Below are 17,510 nucleotides of genomic sequence, written 5' to 3' on the forward strand. Positions count from 1 at the left end.
TTATGGCTATGGTTTTGCCTAACGATGGGCTGGATCGGGAATTCGGAATACGAGGATTGCGTGCTGGGGTGACATGTCTGAGCTAATAGAAGAAGGGGTTTAGCATACATATTTAAAAGAAAAACCAAAAAAGTTTCCGTTGGGAATAAAATGAGTAGACAAATCTATAAATTGTCTGCCACCCTGAAGGACCTCGACTAATGCAATGGGAGGAAACCTTTCGGACACAGACTATTCTACGAGAAGTATTAGGCAAATTACCAGGTAATAAAAGAACCCGAACATGTAATTGTTTCAATATTTGTACTCTGTTTTAGTGGGTCAATAATTGGAGAGCGCACACCCAAGGGACCTCGACCCCGACAAACCGTTAATGACACCTCTAATTGGATGACATTAACGCTGGGGATTTGAGACAGACAACCACCCAAAAAGGCCCATGTGAGCATTACTAAGTAGGCCCTGCCTATGTAAGTCCTGCTCTGCCTGTCCGAGATACAGGTGAAGGAAGCATTTTATTATTCGAGTAAATAGAGATCTGATCAGAATGTGTGACGAAGCACCCATTAGCGACTGTGAGCCGAGCACATCGAGTCTGCCCTTCAACGCCTACCACATCCACTTGCCTCTCTACATCATGGACATGGTGCGCGTCTTTCAGGATCATCCGGACTACGCCGATGGAATAAAGGAGTTAACTATCATAGAGAAGCTAAAGAATGAGTAAGACAAGATCAAATTTCTCACAGAGCAACCCAAATCATTCACCATCATCGTAGACCATTTGCCTGTGGCGATCTGGAAGCTCAGGTGAAGACCGCCCTCATGGACCTCACTGCCAAGGGGTTCGTACGTTACATGAACAATGGGTATCGCACCCTGGGACCCATTGCGAAACTGTCCAATTCCCGATCTGCGCGCCACTTCAACCAAACCTGGCAACGCATTGCCGCCCTGCAGAAGCCCCACGGTGCCAGCCCGCAGGCTACCCCCAACACTGGGAATTCCCCTCAGCGCGGATCCAACTGCTGATGGATGAGGATGGACGGAGAGCTTTAAACTCTCCCCTTTTACACATTTATTGCGTTGCTTGTTTCGTTAAATGAGTTGAGTTCCTACAAACATAAGCAGACAATTGTACACCCACCCACACAGCAATCGAAATTGTATCCGTGTAGTAAAATTCATGCTAAGAAGGCCAGCAAATCAAACTGCAATAGATGTGTGTCATTTCCTTGAAACCATAGAACTTGGGGTGGTTCGTTCGGTGCCCATCATCATCATTATGCTTGGAAACATATGTCGGGCATCGGTCGGGGGTCTCTGCCATCCTTTTGACACTTAACCCGCCGCCTAATTATGGCCAGGGGTTGGACACAGGTACAAGGCGAATGCCAGGTGACTCTGCCTATCTATTTCGATGGGGTACCTTTCTGTAAGTGATTCGAATCTGAAAATTGAGCAGGTCCAAGCTCCCACTTAAGGGAGTACGAGTACATTCAGTCAGTTGTTGCAATTCACAGTCCAGTATGAAGCTCATCCCTGTGTGGCACCGGCCCTGGGTGACCCTAGGGCCTTCAGCCATTACCCTTTTGGCCGAAACATTTAAATTGTCAACACCAGGACAAAGAGCGGAGGACCTGTCCTCAATGTGCGCTCCACCCCATCCACCCACATGTGCAGGCCAAACACGCATGTGATCCCGGCCAGGTGTTATTTATTGCCTTTCTAATCGTTGCGGCATAATCTATTAGCACCCCGCACCGCTCCGCATCCCGGACGAGACCGCGACTACAGCTCGGTGTTCTTTGATTTTTTGCGCTGCTTGCACATTAGAGGCCATTATTATTATTGTTTTAGTTTTGAGGCTTTTGGCTGCTTGTCATTTGCCTTTGCCTTTGCCCTTTGTTTTGCGACGGCAATTGGGCGAGCCCCAAGAAAAACATTAATCAAGCGACTTGACGTGTGATAGAAATGAGGAATATGTGTACATACTCCTGTACATACATTTACATACATTTATGTATATGTAGCTTATTCGGTATGGTATGGATATGGAACTACATAAAATGCAGCTTAAGAATGATACGGGATCCGTTATTCAAAGTCATCTAACTAAATATGACACGATTGTCTCTCCTAATCGATAGAAACGTTCATGGTGCTTGTCAATGTTTGATTAAAATTAAATGAAAATTAAACATCATTTCCATTCATGAATCGAGTGCTGTCGCCGTTGTGGTGCTCACACCCATTTGACACAAAATAAACTTAAGAACTACAACCATTTTATATGAATACCTAATCTTTGATCTGATCAACTTCAGAATTGAATTCCATGGCATCATCGATGGCGGAATATCCGCGCTTCATCAATTGTTCGGGCAGATTTGCATTGACGCCAAGGAATCGAATCTCAAAGCTATCGTGCAGGCGTCTGATCAGGAGCACGTCTTCCTCCACGTTGAGTATTTTGCTTTTCAGATACTCCATGCACTCGGTGGCTCCCTTTGGGGGCAAGGAGCTTCTGTATTCGACGCCCTCGATGTGGCAGCTAACGGCGCGATGTGGCCGAAGACGGTCGACATCTCCGCACGGAACCAGAGCATTTAATGGCACAAACTCCGTATTGCCATAGTCCACATAAAATATCTTATAATCTCCGTCCGACTCCTCGATGACCTGGGCGCGGTAATAGCAGCCATCGCTGTAGCGAGCTAAGACAATGTCCAACATGTGCGGCTTCTGCTTGAACTGACGATTGGCCCCTAGGACATCGTTCTTGGTCCACACTAGTGGAGAAGAGCCGTCCACAAATTGGCCATACACTTCCGTGGTGCTACTCACGTAGGTTATCAGCATTTTCACAGTGCTGCCCAGTTGTCGTGAGAGCGGGGTGTCAAAAACGGCTTCTGGCAGAGCGGCTGCCACCTCCACGTCCTTGGTGGCGCCATGCGGTGCAAGAGGCTCGTGCACCAAACGACAGCTTCCACCTAATGCGAAAATAAAGAGTTGGTTTAAGAGTTTTCTTAGAGCTTTGATTTGATTTTTACCCTTGAAGCAGCCATTGAGTTTCGGATCGTAGTGCCGACAAATGCGCTGTTCGTCTGTGGGCCTGAAGCCCAGTACAGCCTTTAGGGGGTCACTGGTGCCCTCATCAATCTCATTTAGCATGGCAAGGTCTGCCTCGCTTAGCTGTGGACCCTCGCTCACGTCGGGAGTCTTCTTCTGAGTACTTTCGCCTTTGCTCTCCTCCGCCAGTTCGACGATTAGATCGTTGATCCTGTTTTCCAAAATACGCAAGTTTACGCTCTTGAATTTGGTCTTGGTCATGGAGGACACATCGCCTTCTCTGAAAAAGCATTTGATGGCCTCCGCCGGCAGCTGTCGTATGTCATCAGGCAAGGAAAATATATTTTCGTCGCCATTCAAGTGTATATGCTCGCCATAATCAATCAAGTAGGCATCATAGCCACCGCCATCGGCATAGTCGTTGATTGTGACACGTGGAATGATCTGTTCCATGCAGTCGTACACGGCAAAGATATCCCCGAAGTTGGGCAGCTGGTCCAGCTCCTTTACAAGTAACTTCCCCTCGAGTAGGTGTTGCAGCGGCTTTGAATCCCACATGCCAACAAAGAAACAGTTTTCTTCCATGTTTAGATGCATCACGGCGGCATTTATCACACTTCCCTCCGGAAAGGCTGCCATGTTCTTCAGGATCTGATTGTAGATTTCACTGCTGGATATCGTCGTTCCGCCACTCGGAGGCTCGAGTCTTTGCTTGCGTGGGGAAATTGGCAGCATGCTTTTTGTTGCGGTAACAGAGGTTTTGTTGTCGTCTACCTGTGCTGTGGGCTGTGTGGCTGTTATAGGTTTTGGCATTGCCTCTACGATGTCTGCATCAGGCTCAATCAACCAACTCGATCGCGTGGATCGCGAAAGGGTATCCGACACAGGCTTGGAACGAGACAATGATGACTCGACATTTTGCACTAGGGGTGCCGACCGATTGTCCTTCACTTGTTGGATTGTCTGTCGTCCGTGCGGACGTTCATCCAAGACATTTCCCACTTCAATCCCATGCTTGTTCGTGTGCGTCAGGTCGTTGCGCCGCAGATGTTCGTCGCTATTTGCGACCAATGGTCCGAGCTTATTCAGATTAATGTGCATGTTCCACTTGATTACGTTTTCGTTGAAACTACTCATGCTACCTAGCAAGAGATCGTGCATGCCGATAAGTGCTCTATCCTCTTTTTCCACGTTCACCCACCGTTCGTCCAGAACTCGGCACAAAATATCCAAATCCCGCGTAAAGTTAGCTAAGTTATTGTTTAATTTTTCTACGTTGTTGTCACACAACTGCTTTACTGCCAAGAAATCTTTTAAGTCCATCGTTTTTTGATTCTTATTATAAGCAAAATGTAATAACAACTTGATCACATCGATAAAATGTGCGGCAACAAATAACTGTAAATACGGGACGGTCGAGGGCTGCCACTCCGTTCATGGGACTACGACTAATATCGATGGTTTTTTGCAGCCCTAAGTCCGAGCTGTTTTCGAGCACTGCTGTTAGTGCTGAAAAATGCATACAAATTTATATGAAATCGTGCGTTGCCAACACTTGTTGCGAATTGCGCTTCTTTTCTGTGTATTTTTGTAAATTTTGTAAAAACAAGTGATTAAATGAATGATAACACAGTATCCACCTTTGTGAGTAGTTTTGTGTTAAATCCTCTTTACCGTTAATCAAATAACACGCCGTTCTAGGAGCTGGGCGACGCTCTGGCCACACGCTGTGGAAACACACTCACCGGCGTTTTTGTGCCGGGCTCAAAAATAGCCCTCAGTGCCTACCGTCACGTCAAGTGGAACTCACGCGATGCCCCCACCGAAACAGCCGGCCAGGATCCCGTGCTCATCTATCTGGCACAGGAGACTACACTATTTGAAGAGCCTGTTCTGCGAAGTCTGCTGGCCGAGTCGAACGTGACATTTGCAACGCTGCAAGAGCTGGGCCAGAAGGCATCAAGGGCGGAATATCTGGGAGTTTCACACGCATATCGCAGCTTGGTGCGTGCCTGCCTTGAGAGGCTGGATCATGCCAAAAAGACGCCTGAGGTGCAGAGCGATGAAGATCGGCTGCAACGCATCACCGAAACCATTATTGTCTTCTATGCTGCGGAGTGTCTCTGGCATCTCTTTGAGATTCTCTACATGCAGCAAAATCAGCACGTTGTGCCCCAGCTGCTTGACTGGGCACGCTTTTATGCACCGCAAATCGAGGATCGAGCCACCGATTTTCTTCTTATGGCGGAGGGGGCCAGCGAGAATGATGACTACTGGGACGTTCTGAAGTCTCTAGTCATGGTGGGCGCACTGGACGTCACTCGTGCCATCCTAGTCCAGAACCGCAAGGCCAGCCAGCCAGCATTCAAGGCAGCCGAACTCATACTCACATCAATGCCAGTGTATCAAGAAGGATTTCCACTGAAGAAGTTCCACTCGCAATGGGAGCATTGGCATGTGGATGCGGAGCGTAAGATCCGGGCGAATACATTTGGCTCTGAGCCAGAGCTCGAGGAGCTCCTTCAGCTGGTCACAGGCAACAATGAGAAATGGGATGCCGGCATCCTGGAGTCAAGCGAATGGTACGAATTCCTGCCTGGCTATCTGCTCTACACCAAGCCCACCTGCAAACCCTTTGAGCTGAAAATCGCTGCCGCCAATTGGTTGAACAGATGGACACTGCTCCATCCCGACAGGCAGCTAAACAACATGGACCGCATGATCTCGCAGCTAATGGAGCATGATCTAAGGCTCTTTATTTACGATACCCAGAAGATCAACGACACCCATTGGCTTACCACACATTTGATCGATTTGATCTACCATTGTGGCGAGCTTAAGGGCTACTTTGAGCAAAACAACATGTGAGTGGATTTCATTTTGAAGCTGTTCCATTTTTCTTAATTTAAGATTCTTTGCCATCATTTAGTGATCTTCCGGCACTGCGTCACTCCATGATATACGAGTATGGCAGCTATTTGATGAGCACACGCAGCCTTTGGCAGCTGGGAGTTGATTACTTGGACTGTTGCAAGCAGGAGGGGAAAGCAGCCATGGAGCTGCTTCTGCCACGCATACCGCTGCGTAGCGACCGGCATGCCCTCAAGCTTATGAGCGTGGCCAGACAGCGGGGCCTGGTGGATGTGGAGCAGGAGATATGCAAAGTACTCTCCAGGCAATCCTTCGACGATAGGCGCTATGGCAGCGCCTTAGAGTTTGCCATACGCTCCAAGGATGTGCTGTTGGTCACAGGAATAGCTGACTTTATATTGAAGGTGAATCCAACATCTGTTTAATCGCATTTAATAGCATTTAGTTAAAACGATTTGTCATCATAGAACTATTCCAAAACGGGAAATATGCTTTGTCCGGATGTTATTGTCAGCATTGGAAGTCGCATGTTCATCTCGCCGCGCTTAGTCTTCCTCTCCAAGTACTTTGAGTTCTACAAGCTTTACCGCAACCGCGACTTTCTGTCTGCTGTCGAGCTACTGGTCAACCTGTTAGACTCCAAAATAACTCCAGATTAGTAAGTGTTCCATTTGAAAGACAATCCATGCAATGTAAACGTTTCTTCTTCCCCATTAGCTTCTGGCCCTCCTTGCTCATTGACACTGTTCCGTTGCTAGAGTCGAACGATCCGAAAATCTTCTCGAAAGAGACTGTAGCCATCCTGCATCATCTGGAAACGGAGCTGGTTCCCATTATAGAGCGCAACACGGACAAATTAGGAAACGTAAGTTTTAATTCAGCTCAGGGAATGGCAAGTTTTAATACCAATGACATTCGCAGAAGGACGCAGAGAGCGTGCTCAAGGATTACCGCGTGGAAAATGTAGATGAGATTCTCAATATAATGCGCTTGGCCTGCGCACGCAATTTGGCCAGGGCCCTGGTCATTGAACACACACATAGCATTTAATGTAATTTAATGTAATGCATTTGTAGTATAATTTATTTTTGTATTTTCTTTCCAATACATCGTAATTTGTTATTTACTTAATGGTTTTGCATTGCTAATCTGCAATTCATACGCTTTTTGTTTGTTTTTGTTTTCTTTTGTTTTGTTTCTTGTGCCTCTTTGTCTGCTATTTATTGTACCAACAACGCTACTCTTGACCTTGACTGGCGGCTGCGGCTGCCCATTGACTAAATGGAAATCAATCCAAGCTGCTTGGGGGACTGGAGGGATCTGCACAGTACACATTTATAAAAACCATCATCCATTCCGACGAATCTCTTGAGCAAATCTCTTACCAACAAAATCTCCCCGCATTACAGAATTCTAAGCTAGTGTAAAACAGTGGATGGGTTTGTAATGGTATACGAGAGGATTCTCTGGATCTTCAACACTGCCCAAGCCGAGTTCGAAACAAAATTAAAATCCTAGGCAAATAATATTATAGGGGACTTTAGCTGCACTGAAGAGGGTAGAGAAGTTTACACGCGTACCTAACAACTATTAAACAACGCACAGAGCACAAACGACTACACACATATGTATATACTATACTAGGTATACGTATATAGGGATATATAGTATCTGTGGTTATTATATATGTATATATTAACTATATATGTATGTATGTATGTATATGTGGGGGGAGGATGTTTATCATTATGAGAATCGCACGGCCTTGTAGAAATGTTCGGAATTACAATTAAGTGTGGCTGCCAGCCAGCGCTTGGCATTCATTATACAAATGGTCCTTATAAAAAAATAATAAAAACTAAACTATAATTAGTTGAGGAGCCGATTTTAGGGGGGACGTGGGTCACGATAGAGTATGCTTCACCAACTTCTCTCAAAACGCTTGCCAAATTATCAAGCACCAGGCAACAGAAATGGCAGAAAATCAAACAATCAATTCCAATCAAATTCTCCTCAAATAGAGTTCAAACTAAGCAGAACACTGGACATATATAAATGATAAAATACCTTTTACATAGGTTTTTTTCAATAAATAAAATGGAAACATTACAAAAGAACTAAAATAGGCCTCGAAACATTTGGCTATTAAATGGCTTTCAAGTCGGTAGCCATCGAGTATTTATACCCACAAGAGACAGCAGTTTGAGAGTATGTATGATCTACATCCTGTTGCCTAGTGCCGGCGCCATAGAGCGACATCATTGAATACGCTGCTTGAGTATTTTGGCTTACGCTACACCAATACATATTTGTTTTGTTTATAATGCGCATACATAGGACGCGAGTGGAGAGTGGAGGGTGTGGGAGACTAATTAATTATGCTTTGCAGTGCCAGCTCCAGCTGCCGCGGCTGCTGCTGCTGCCACACTCGTCGAAGATGGAACGGGCGGGGCTGCAGTTGCTGGCACCGCAGCCGTGACCGATGCTATGGCACTGCCGCTTGTTATGGAGCCCAGGCGTGAGAGTGAGGGCTCCCGCTTGGGCGGTACAATTGGCTTGGTCGGTATGGGTGGCGGTGCACCGCGAGCACCCGCTGGTGGCACCGTCACTGGGGGCACGGCAATGGGAACAGGATGTGGATGCGGTGGTGTGGCCGTCTGGTCAAGAGCAGCCGCTGCAGCCAGTGCAGCATACTTGCCACCCGGAGCCCGTTGAATTGTGGCCGTGGGCTGCATTTTCGCCGGAGAGGGGGATGGTGGCGCCACCGTAGGAGCGCTCACACTAGCGCCACTCGCTCCTGCATCCACCGATGGTGTGACTCCAGCCGTAGTGCTAGTCGCTCCAATGCTATTACTACTGGCTGTGGTGTGGTTGATGACTGTGGGTGCTGTGGCCGTACCCGTGGGCGCCGTGGCTATGCCAGCGCTGCGTATGTTCTGTCCGGGCGCTATGGATCGGGCTATTCCGGTTTGTGGGCCCGACACCGGCATGCTGCTTACTGTGGCTGTTGGCTGCACAATTTTGGCGATGTTTGCCATTGGTGGTGTGGCACAAGCGTCGTCTGCAATATTTATACATGTAAATGGTGGACTGTATTAATATCTTGTTGTGAATAAATCCTAAAGAAATTCTTCGGATTCCCGAAGTGTGAGCGCCCTTGCAGAAGAGGCGAGAGGACTAGGAATTAAACTTGGGGAAAGCATTGGCCAATGATGCCCTCTGCAAGGGTAAATCTGTGAGGGTGTCAATGTTTTGGCGTGAACGTGGAGCTCTCTAATGGCCAAAGGCTATTTCTGGCATATTCAGTGCAAGATCCAATGACATGAAGGTGCGTGGCGTGGCGTGGCATGGCATGGCGTGTCGTGGCGTGGGCAATGGGTGACTGGTTGTAGGTGCAGCAGTGGAGTGCACATCAGTGGAGAAACGTCACAAAACAAAAAACAAATCACCTTGCAATTGCGTAACATTTTTCTAACAAAATATTTCAGCTTCAGAAAGGAATTCGAAAAAAGTAATAGATGTAGAGTTATAGTTCATATAGAAAACGATAAAGAGGGAAATCATAATTACAACAGCCAAGTTCGATTGGGTAGCACACTCCCACTTCTTCCAGCTCTGCCACACTCACCGCTGAACTGACGCGCCTTGTTGGCAGCCACCGTTGAGCTGCTGCCTGCCAGTTGCTGGTGCTGCTGCTGCTGCTTCTTCAAGGCCTCGTGCTCGGCACGCAGCGTGTTGAGCTCCTGCTCCAGCTCTTTGACTCTATTGGGATAGAGAGTAGGCTTTGGGTTAGTGATTCGTTTTAACAAAAGAAAATTCCAGGGACAAACCGAAGCTCCTCTTTGGCCAGCTTGGCCATTATGGCTTTGCGTTCAATCTCCATTGACTGCGCTTGCTTTTCCATCTCCTCTTCCATGCGAAGCGACTTTTTGCTTTCCTCCTCGAGGCCCTCAGCGATGGTGTCCGAGCGCTGCTTCTCCTCGGCCAAGATCTGTGCCAAATCCTCAGAGCGCTTGCCTAAAATGATGTTTGATTTGTGATTGATTTATATTTATTGCTTAGATACAGCGACCACACTTACCCTCTTCAATGTACTTCATCAAAATCTTCTTTCGCTCGGCTATCAGGAGGAGGACAATCTGCTTTTGTCGATTGCGCTCGTACTCGAGTGTCTCTTGAAGCCTCTGCAGCTCTTTTTCCATTCTGGCCACCTGGGCCCGCTCGTTTTCAAGATCCTGCTTTAGCTTGGAGCGCTCCATCTCCAGGCCATAGGTGATGTCATCTCCCTGGGCCGTGTCGTGCTCGTGCTTACGCTTCTCCTCCTCCAGCTCCTGCAGCATGCGCTGGTTGTTCTCCAGGGATTCGGTGAGTATGTTGACCATGCGGACATGCGTGGCCCTCTGCTTACTGACCATTTGGTACTGCTGCTCCATCTGCTGCTCGATTATCTGCCGCACCTCCATCTCTGCCTGCGCCGCCTGCGTGGAGGACTCCCGCGAAATGAGATTCCCATTCATGGCGATCTTATCGCGGAATATTGCCGCATACGGATCATTGGGCTGTACCCGCTTGGTGCGCAACTGTGTGATTAGTTGCTTCACGCGCTCGTTGCGCAAGGCGGCAATGCAGACATCCCGAGCCTGCAGCTCTCCCTCCAGATAGTACAGCATCTTCACCAGCTCGCTGTGCGGCAGCTCGGAGCGCGTGCGTCCATTGCTGCTGGAACTCGGCGGCTGCTTCTGCACTCCTCCCGGGCCGGGTTTCATGGTCTGAAACTCGTGTGTGGCGCACACTGTGTCACTGCCAGAGGCGGACCCGGGACAGTTATCCATTCCATAGGTGACGTCGGAGACTACATCTGGGTCGGCCTTAGAATTTCCCAAGAATCGGGCTGGGCCCCCACTGCTCTCCTCCACGAATGTCTCCGAACTGCTGCTATTGGAGTTTTGCTCCATTTTTCCCCAACTTTCTTCACAGCATAAAATTGTTAGCGAGACTTTTGCTTGAGTCGCAGTTGGTTATGGGGCGGCCTGCCGAATACGAATTGCACTGCAGGCAAAGGCCAAGACTCTAATTCACTTTAATGCTGTGTCTTTAGCTCACTCGAAGGGGCATTTTAGCTGCAATTGGCACTAATTTAATAAATATTGGTACACAAAAATTCTTTGTTGCCGTTGCCGTGAAAAATAGGGCTGGGAGAAAAATCGATAGCGCCATCGATACTATCGATGGTTGAAAAAGTTGGCGACCATCGATCGGTTCATCATCGATAGGTTGTTTCAGCCCAGAAACTATGATTTTATGCGATTAATGCACTTTAGATTTGAATCCACCCGGAATGCGGAATAGAATGGCATTTTCTGGACTGTAGTTTTATTTTTTAAATACAAATGGCTTTGTGGTATTGTAGGCTAACGAGTTTCTAATATGCTTACCCACCAGGCGATCGGCAAGGGGTATTAAAGCCGGTCTACGCACATATATGCCCGCTGAGTGTGGCGTCCACACCCGAAGACTGCACTCGCTGTTATCGGGCAAGAGTAGGCCCAACCATCCTGCGGAGCTAAGTGTAATATCACAATTCAGCCTGGCCTCATTTCCGCCGCTGTTGCTATTGTTGTTGCTAACAACAATATCTTGATCTTTGCATTGAAGGCCTGGCCAGCGTTTCAATCGAACCTCTAAATCCCCGCTAGCCGACGGAATACCAAGAAAGGGAGTTCCCAGATAGCGCTTATATACTGCTTCTGCTTTTAGGGTGTCTGCTATCATCACAGGAAGGTTCTGTGAGGCGAAAACAAAAACCTTAAGCCAATCGTATTGCTTTTCATACCCGGAGAGATCCAATATATCTATGCGGGCCAAGCCTCCAAGCAGCAAACTCATCTCGGGTCGCAGGCGAAAAGCTCTGGGGCGAATCATTGATGTTGGCTGCAACTGTGCGAGCTCCTCGGCTGTTAGAAGATGAGTCAATTGATCGGGATGCATCACTCCTGGTGTGTCGTACACCCAGCGAGCGTCCCGATACTCTGCCCCACGCTCGTTTAAGGTGGTTATGGGCTGGGTGCCAGCTGCCATCGAGAACGAGTCATTGACCACCTCAAGGCGATCGAAGCTGCGTCCCACTTGAGAAAATGGCTGAGCGGCTGCAACAGCTCCGGTTTTTTGGGCCTGATCCCGACGCAGTTTATCCAGGGCGGCCCTTTCGCCACGTTCTGAGAATAAGCGTTTGAAGCGCTGATAGACTCGGCTGTTAGATGGTCGGAAGATGGGGAATCTCAGCAGTTGTAGGGTTGTTCCTGGCCAGGGGCAGGTCGTGGCCTTGCGCACAAGCTCACTGGCCTCCGGGCGGCAGTAGTCCGAGTTGAGCAAGATGTTAAAAAGCGAACTCTTGCCCACATTCGTGCATCCCAGCAGATACACATTTCCCTTGTACGCCCAGGTCTTGTGCAGCTGAGTGATCAGCTCCTCAATGCCGTAGCCTGTCTTGGCCGATATTAGACTGACATTTTTTATGTTGAGCCCGTCGCCGCCACCGTGCTGGACGAACTCATGCTGCAAGCAATGCTTCACATGAGTCAGGTAGCTGTTGCAGTCGCGTGGCAGGAGATCCACCTTATTTCCTACCAGGAAGACAGGGCGCTTCGTCCCGAGAACGTGCTGCATGCCGGGCCAAATAGAGCTGGGAAAGTCCAGAAGGTCCACCAGTACGACTGCCAGGGCAAACTGGTCTTGTATGCGCGAAATTGTATCCACATAGGAGGACGGTGGTACATCTACATCCAAGGCAATGTTGTAATGATTCAGGAAATGGCATCTTTGGCAGGTGATGGTTCTCAACTCCTGCTGCGACCGACCATTGAATATCTCGCTGGGTATGTAGCCGGGCATGGAGATATTAGAGCAGTGCAAAAGTGCTCCACACCCGCTGCACGGAACTGTTGAGGGGGGTATTGAGGCGTCTGGGGTGCCGTGCTTGGAATCTGAAGTCTTGGATCCCTCGTAGAACTCGTAGTCGTCCATCCAATCGTGGGGAAACTGTGAGTTGATTGCAGCAGGCGGGTTAGATGACTTCCATTTGGTCTCCAAGACAGAGCTGTAATAAACGTGCTCGTGTTTTTTGTAACGTTCCCTGGCCGTTAGCCATGCCTTTTGGCGGAAGCTCAGTGTGTCATCGGTAGCCGAATTGTGCAGTCGCGTCCATCTTAAAGGTACATTATTATTAATAATCTTAAATAATCGCGAGTTTTTTAACATTTTTGTTTTTATCCATTTGCACACTGTCCCATTTGGTGTTGGAAAGCAACTGTAAGTCTGGTGCTGAGAAGTGCCACAAATGGTTCTCTTCGCTCTCTTTGATTTTGGGTTCTGCTGAAACCTTAATTTTTAAATAATCAAATTAAATAGAGACCATAAACAAACCAATCGTGTCAAAAATTGATTCATCTATCGGAAAAAACTCTGTTTTAAGCTCTGAGAGTCTTCGCTAGCTAGTAATATTAGACAGAATATCAAAGTCTATGAATATGGACATAGAACCATTAACCCGTTTTCGACCCGTGGGCATTTAAGAATACTCACAAGTATTTTGTAAGTCTTAACGAATGTAGGCTCAGGTCAGGTGAAAGAAATCATGATAATAAAAGGATTAACAAACCGAACTGTATTCTTATAGCAAACTAGCTGTAGTTGTTGCTTAAATAGAGAGGGATCAAGTGGGTTAAACTCGTTTACTCACTCATGATTTATGGTATCTCGGCTTATAATATAGTATATAAATACATTTTTCAGTATATTTCTGCGGTCCCACTGAGCGTGAACGAAAGCAGAAGGAAGAAGAAAAAAGAAAGCAGAAAGAAAAAAAAATTAGCGAAAGCAGAAGGTGAGTTTTGTGGCGTGTATGTATTAAAATTGAATCAAAAAGATATGGAAAAACGCATGGCTACAACGCAATTAAAGTGTGTTTGCAATCAATATTATTCATTGGCGCATTGGTAAAAGTACAGAGTGCACGCCAAATACAAAGCAGCAGCACAAAAAGTGATTAGGAAAGTGTGTGGTGTGGAAAAAGACATAAGTGTACGTGAGTGATGGTAGTATGTGTGAGAAGTAGTGACTGTATGCGTGCTGCTGCTGCGTGTATATGAAACAAAGTAACGCGAAGCTCGACCTAATTTTAAACATATTACAATAATATTTGTAATGCAAGTACAAAAAATAAAATATAGGAATATGTGCAATGAAAGCATCGCCCAATACACCTAACAAGAACCTTGAATGTTCTTGTTGTTCTTATGGCATGCCACGAAGAGTTGCCGCCGCCGCCATTGCCTTGTTTGTCTTGCCTTGTCTAGCCAAGGCTCACGCATTTCTTCGTATTAGTTCTTTTCCACACTTTTGTTGCACACGGGTTGAGTAATAATTCCACAACAACAACAGCAAGAACACCAGCTTCGTCGTCGGCGGCGGCAGCAGCTCAAATTTTGTGATGTTGCAACTTTCGTTCGAACTCGTTTCGAACTGTTGTTGTCGCTAACTCACTAAAAACTCAGAGAGAAAGACTCGTTCCTTTCGTATTCTGTTGTTGTCTGAGGCGATTAAGCAAAACTGGTATTTGCCTTTATACGTCATCCGCTCGGATGCAGTTGCTTTGGAAGGCATTTCTTAATGGGGAAAAATCAATAACTCAAAATTAGACAAATTTCAACATCTACTCCTATTGCCTCTTGCGGCGCAACAGCCCAACTAGAAGAAGCTACAGATAACCCCAAAGTACAAGTGCAAGCGAGACAGTTGCTCACACATACACACTTAAATGCAGTTGAAATTTCCAGCAAATGTCTGCTCTTCGTTGGCGAGGTTTTTGTATCGCTCTTGTTGTTGTAATGTAATTGCGAAATCATAACGGCAGTTGAAAGTTGAGAGCGCTTAGCTTAGTGTTTGTGTGTGAGTCTGTGTCTGTGTGTAAAAAGAGAGAGATTGCTGTTGTAACTCTTTGCCTTGGCTCTCGGCACCCTTGCAGCCCCCCAGCCGCCTACACATATCAGCCGGCTGGAGCGTCGCAAGTGTAGGGCATGTGTGTGTCTTGTCAAGCTGGTCCCGCAAGAAACAAAACACATGTTGTCTGCACAGTGGGATGGGTGCACATCGAACGATTCAATGTGTAGGAAAAGTATTTTGGTGTTTGTAGTCGAAATGCGGATGAGAGTTTCCTAGTTTTCGGCGCCATTTTGAAGAGATGGTTTTGAGTGAACGTCTAAATACAAACAGTGCATACACATTACGATACTGTGCGAGCGGGAGTGAGTCTCAAATTCAAATAAGCAAGCAAATAACTGAAAATGCAGAAGTTGCCTTGAAAAGTGAAAGGCATTCGACTCGCCGAGTCTCGCCGCTGTCTTTGATATTTTCGCTTAACCTTTATTGCTGCCGTTTTTCTAGTTAACTCTGCCTGCACATTTGACATTTTCCAACACATGCAGCGTATTCCGAATTGGTATTTCCATTAGCCGTTGCACATGCGCTCGAATCTTTTATTTTGGTGCTGCATAGAATGTTTTTGTAGTTGTATTCAATACATCGTCGTCAGCGCTGTTGCGCTCCGCGCTGAGCGACTCTGCTCTTTCGCAATTCCGCAAACTTGCGCTATTCGCAATCTCCCGCGCCATTCGCTTTTTGCTTTACGAATTTCGCCAAGTTTGTTGTGAGAACTTTTATTTGTCGCATTTTCACCAGTTTCGGCATTAATACTGTTTTTTCTCTCTTTCAGAATAGCAGAACGGTGTGACCACGAAGTTGAGGATTCTATTTTCCTAAAGCATTAGCCGATTAATAGCCATCTGACGGGGAACATTTCGGCCTCTCCTCCAAATTAAACTCCTGACATTGGAGCTGTGATCGCGTCCCGCAAAACCCCACCAACTTAAGCTTCTTCATGATGTCGTCGGATCAACAGTTCTTTCTAAAATGGAACGATTTTCAGACGAATATGGTGACCTCGTTCCGTCACTTGCGTGATGAGAAGAGCTTCACAGATGTAAGTACTGATACCGTCAATGGGGAAACCCTTTCCAATTGTATTTAATTGTCTTGGGGCTCCCAAGAGTCTTAGCTAGCGCTGCACCAGCTCTGTCCGAGGGTCGCTTACCAGCTCACCTTGTCTGTCTACCTGACCCTCAGACTCTTGTCTCCTCTTTTATTTTACCTGTCTCTTCTTTGTGTTCATTTATTTGGTGATTTTTGTAATTTCGTGTTTATTAAGCAACTGACTTATTAAGTTTTCTTTATATTTTCCTCACAGGTAACACTCGCTTGCGAGGGCCAGACCTGCAAAGCACACAAAATGGTGCTTTCCGCCTGCAGTCCCTACTTTAAGGCGCTTTTAGAGGTACGTTTTCACATGATACGCTTTTCCGAATGATAAAAACTAATGCAAGAACCTTTTCAACTACAGGAGAACCCTTCAAAGCATCCGATTATTATACTTAAAGATGTCTCCTACATACACCTACAGGCTATACTGGAGTTCATGTATGCCGGAGAGGTGAATGTGTCCCAAGAGCAGCTGCCAGCATTTCTTAAGACCGCTGATCGCCTCAAAGTGAAAGGCCTAGCAGAGACACCCAGTTCAATAAAGCGGGAGGGTTGATGGTATTAAACAATTAAACAAAAAAAAACACAAAATAACAAAAAGAAAATTCTAAGAAACCTAAATATATAATATGCAAGAAAACAAAATTCCAACAAGAGAAAAAAGAAAAAACTTTACGAAAACGACATTTGGTATACAAAAATCATTTAAATCTACAAAATAAACAACAAAAGAAACCCACACAAAGCTGACAGATACAAACGCTTAGTCTGTAAAGTAATATTGGTAGTAACCAGACCAGAGTAATATGGTTCCACCTGCCCAACCCCACTTATCCATGCCGGATCTACCTACCAACTTGCAAAGCTCTATCGATGGCCCATTTGAACTGTGTGTTTGTTTAATTTCTGCATAAAATAGTTTGTAAAATATTATATTTAAAACAACCAGAAAACAAAACAAAAGCCCCCCCCCAACTCTGTATAAAAGGAAAGATATGGACAACCCCTAACAAAGCAAAACAAAAAACGCACTTTTTTAAAGTAATTAAACAGGAGAATTCATTCATTGAAACTATATAAAGATAATTATAAATATAGTGAGAAATGTGCAAGTAGAATGATAGAATGCCGCAAAGGGCGCGAATATAACGACACATTCGGTTAGTTTTTAAGCCACTAACTACAACCCAAGCCCCCTAAGATGATGCCACGCCCCTAGACACAAAACTCACCCACACCCGCACACACACACCGACAGAGATACAACAAACAACTCCAAAACCATAAAGAAACATCCTTCATCTATACTTAATGAATAAAAGCAAACAAATGCAAAATTGTACTTTAATTTTTTGTGTGGACTCTTACGATATAATATGACATGAAATATTATCAAAATTCACTTTGGAAATACACAAGACAACACCTACATACATACATATATATTTTAACTAAAAACCGAAGGCGAAACAAGG

At 46.2% G+C, this 17,510-nt stretch overlaps 6 protein-coding genes across 7 annotated transcripts; 3 read left to right on the forward strand and 3 right to left on the reverse strand.

Moving 5' to 3' along the window:
* Positions 1 to 503: 503 nt before the first annotated feature.
* On the forward strand, positions 504 to 1,217 carry LOC117891617. The gene is made up of 2 exons (XM_034797153.1): positions 504 to 723; positions 780 to 1,217. The coding sequence occupies exons 1-2, from the start codon at positions 548 to 550 to the stop codon at positions 1,030 to 1,032; spliced, it is 429 nt and encodes a 142-aa protein (XP_034653044.1). The 5' UTR covers positions 504 to 547; the 3' UTR covers positions 1,033 to 1,217.
* Positions 1,218 to 2,072: 855 nt separating this feature from the next.
* Positions 2,073 to 4,467, reverse strand: LOC117890027. The gene is made up of 2 exons (XM_034794642.1): positions 3,054 to 4,467; positions 2,073 to 2,993 (listed from the first exon to the last, which is right to left on the reverse strand). The coding sequence occupies exons 1-2, from the start codon at positions 4,393 to 4,395 to the stop codon at positions 2,302 to 2,304; spliced, it is 2,034 nt and encodes a 677-aa protein (XP_034650533.1). The 5' UTR covers positions 4,396 to 4,467; the 3' UTR covers positions 2,073 to 2,301.
* Positions 4,468 to 4,582: 115 nt separating this feature from the next.
* On the forward strand, positions 4,583 to 7,069 carry LOC117890028 (nuclear pore complex protein Nup75). Its single transcript, XM_034794643.1, has 6 exons — positions 4,583 to 4,716; positions 4,774 to 5,936; positions 6,002 to 6,347; positions 6,411 to 6,601; positions 6,661 to 6,808; positions 6,865 to 7,069. Exons 1-6 carry the CDS (start codon positions 4,690 to 4,692, stop codon positions 6,991 to 6,993), a joined length of 2,004 nt encoding a protein of 667 aa, XP_034650534.1. The 5' UTR covers positions 4,583 to 4,689; the 3' UTR covers positions 6,994 to 7,069.
* A 49-nt stretch (positions 7,070 to 7,118) lies between these two features.
* LOC117890029 (uncharacterized protein CG10915) lies at positions 7,119 to 11,135 on the reverse strand. Of its 2 annotated transcripts, XM_034794645.1 has the most exons (5): positions 10,025 to 11,135; positions 9,774 to 9,960; positions 9,572 to 9,705; positions 9,393 to 9,431; positions 8,886 to 9,004 (listed from the first exon to the last, which is right to left on the reverse strand). In XM_034794645.1, the coding sequence occupies exons 1-4, from the start codon at positions 10,896 to 10,898 to the stop codon at positions 9,415 to 9,417; spliced, it is 1,212 nt and encodes a 403-aa protein (XP_034650536.1). In that variant the 5' UTR covers positions 10,899 to 11,135; the 3' UTR covers positions 8,886 to 9,004; positions 9,393 to 9,414. The 2 variants fall into 2 exon arrangements, with proteins under 2 accessions (XP_034650535.1, XP_034650536.1); XM_034794644.1 differs by lacking the exon at positions 9,393 to 9,431 and having other exon boundaries at positions 7,119 to 9,004.
* Positions 11,136 to 11,298: 163 nt separating this feature from the next.
* On the reverse strand, positions 11,299 to 13,231 carry LOC117891258 (nitric oxide-associated protein 1). Its single transcript, XM_034796630.1, has one exon. The coding sequence runs from the start codon at positions 13,198 to 13,200 to the stop codon at positions 11,317 to 11,319; it is 1,884 nt and encodes a 627-aa protein (XP_034652521.1). The 5' UTR covers positions 13,201 to 13,231; the 3' UTR covers positions 11,299 to 11,316.
* Positions 13,232 to 13,732: 501 nt separating this feature from the next.
* Positions 13,733 to 17,361, forward strand: LOC117890320 (longitudinals lacking protein-like). Its single transcript, XM_034795108.1, has 4 exons — positions 13,733 to 13,825; positions 15,713 to 15,979; positions 16,244 to 16,330; positions 16,397 to 17,361. Exons 2-4 carry the CDS (start codon positions 15,878 to 15,880, stop codon positions 16,589 to 16,591), a joined length of 384 nt encoding a protein of 127 aa, XP_034650999.1. The 5' UTR covers positions 13,733 to 13,825; positions 15,713 to 15,877; the 3' UTR covers positions 16,592 to 17,361.
* Positions 17,362 to 17,510: the final 149 nt, after the last annotated feature.

This window comes from Drosophila subobscura, chromosome E (genome assembly GCF_008121235.1).
Source record: "Drosophila subobscura isolate 14011-0131.10 chromosome E, UCBerk_Dsub_1.0, whole genome shotgun sequence".
NCBI lineage: Eukaryota > Metazoa > Arthropoda > Insecta > Diptera > Drosophilidae > Drosophila > Drosophila subobscura.

Excerpts from the sequence above, each read along its gene's own strand:
- LOC117891258 (XM_034796630.1), bottom strand. The coding sequence starts at position 13,200 with ATGTTAAAAAACTCGCGATTATTTAAGATTATTAATAATAATGTACCT.
- LOC117890029 (XM_034794644.1), bottom strand. The coding sequence starts at position 10,898 with ATGGAGCAAAACTCCAATAGCAGCAGTTCGGAGACATTCGTGGAGGAG. Across the intron at positions 9,961-10,024 it reads GATGAAGTACATTGAAGAGG|GCAAGCGCTCTGAGGATTTG; the intron begins GTAAGTGTGGTC and ends ACATCATTTTAG. Across the intron at positions 9,005-9,571 it reads CAAGGCGCGTCAGTTCAGCG|ACGACGCTTGTGCCACACCA; the intron begins GTGAGTGTGGCA and ends TAAATATTGCAG.
- LOC117890027 (XM_034794642.1), bottom strand. The coding sequence starts at position 4,395 with ATGGACTTAAAAGATTTCTTGGCAGTAAAGCAGTTGTGTGACAACAAC. Across the intron at positions 2,994-3,053 it reads ACTCAATGGCTGCTTCAAGG|GTGGAAGCTGTCGTTTGGTG; the intron begins GTAAAAATCAAA and ends TTTTCGCATTAG.
- LOC117891617 (XM_034797153.1), top strand. The coding sequence starts at position 548 with ATGTGTGACGAAGCACCCATTAGCGACTGTGAGCCGAGCACATCGAGT. Across the intron at positions 724-779 it reads ATAGAGAAGCTAAAGAATGA|ACCATTTGCCTGTGGCGATC; the intron begins GTAAGACAAGAT and ends CCATCATCGTAG.
- LOC117890028 (XM_034794643.1), top strand. The coding sequence starts at position 4,690 with ATGAATGATAACACAGTATCCACCTTT. Across the intron at positions 6,348-6,410 it reads TAGCTGACTTTATATTGAAG|AACTATTCCAAAACGGGAAA; the intron begins GTGAATCCAACA and ends TTGTCATCATAG. Across the intron at positions 6,809-6,864 it reads ACACGGACAAATTAGGAAAC|AAGGACGCAGAGAGCGTGCT; the intron begins GTAAGTTTTAAT and ends TGACATTCGCAG.
- LOC117890320 (XM_034795108.1), top strand. The coding sequence starts at position 15,878 with ATGATGTCGTCGGATCAACAGTTCTTTCTAAAATGGAACGATTTTCAG. Across the intron at positions 15,980-16,243 it reads ATGAGAAGAGCTTCACAGAT|GTAACACTCGCTTGCGAGGG; the intron begins GTAAGTACTGAT and ends TTTTCCTCACAG. Across the intron at positions 16,331-16,396 it reads ACTTTAAGGCGCTTTTAGAG|GAGAACCCTTCAAAGCATCC; the intron begins GTACGTTTTCAC and ends TTTCAACTACAG.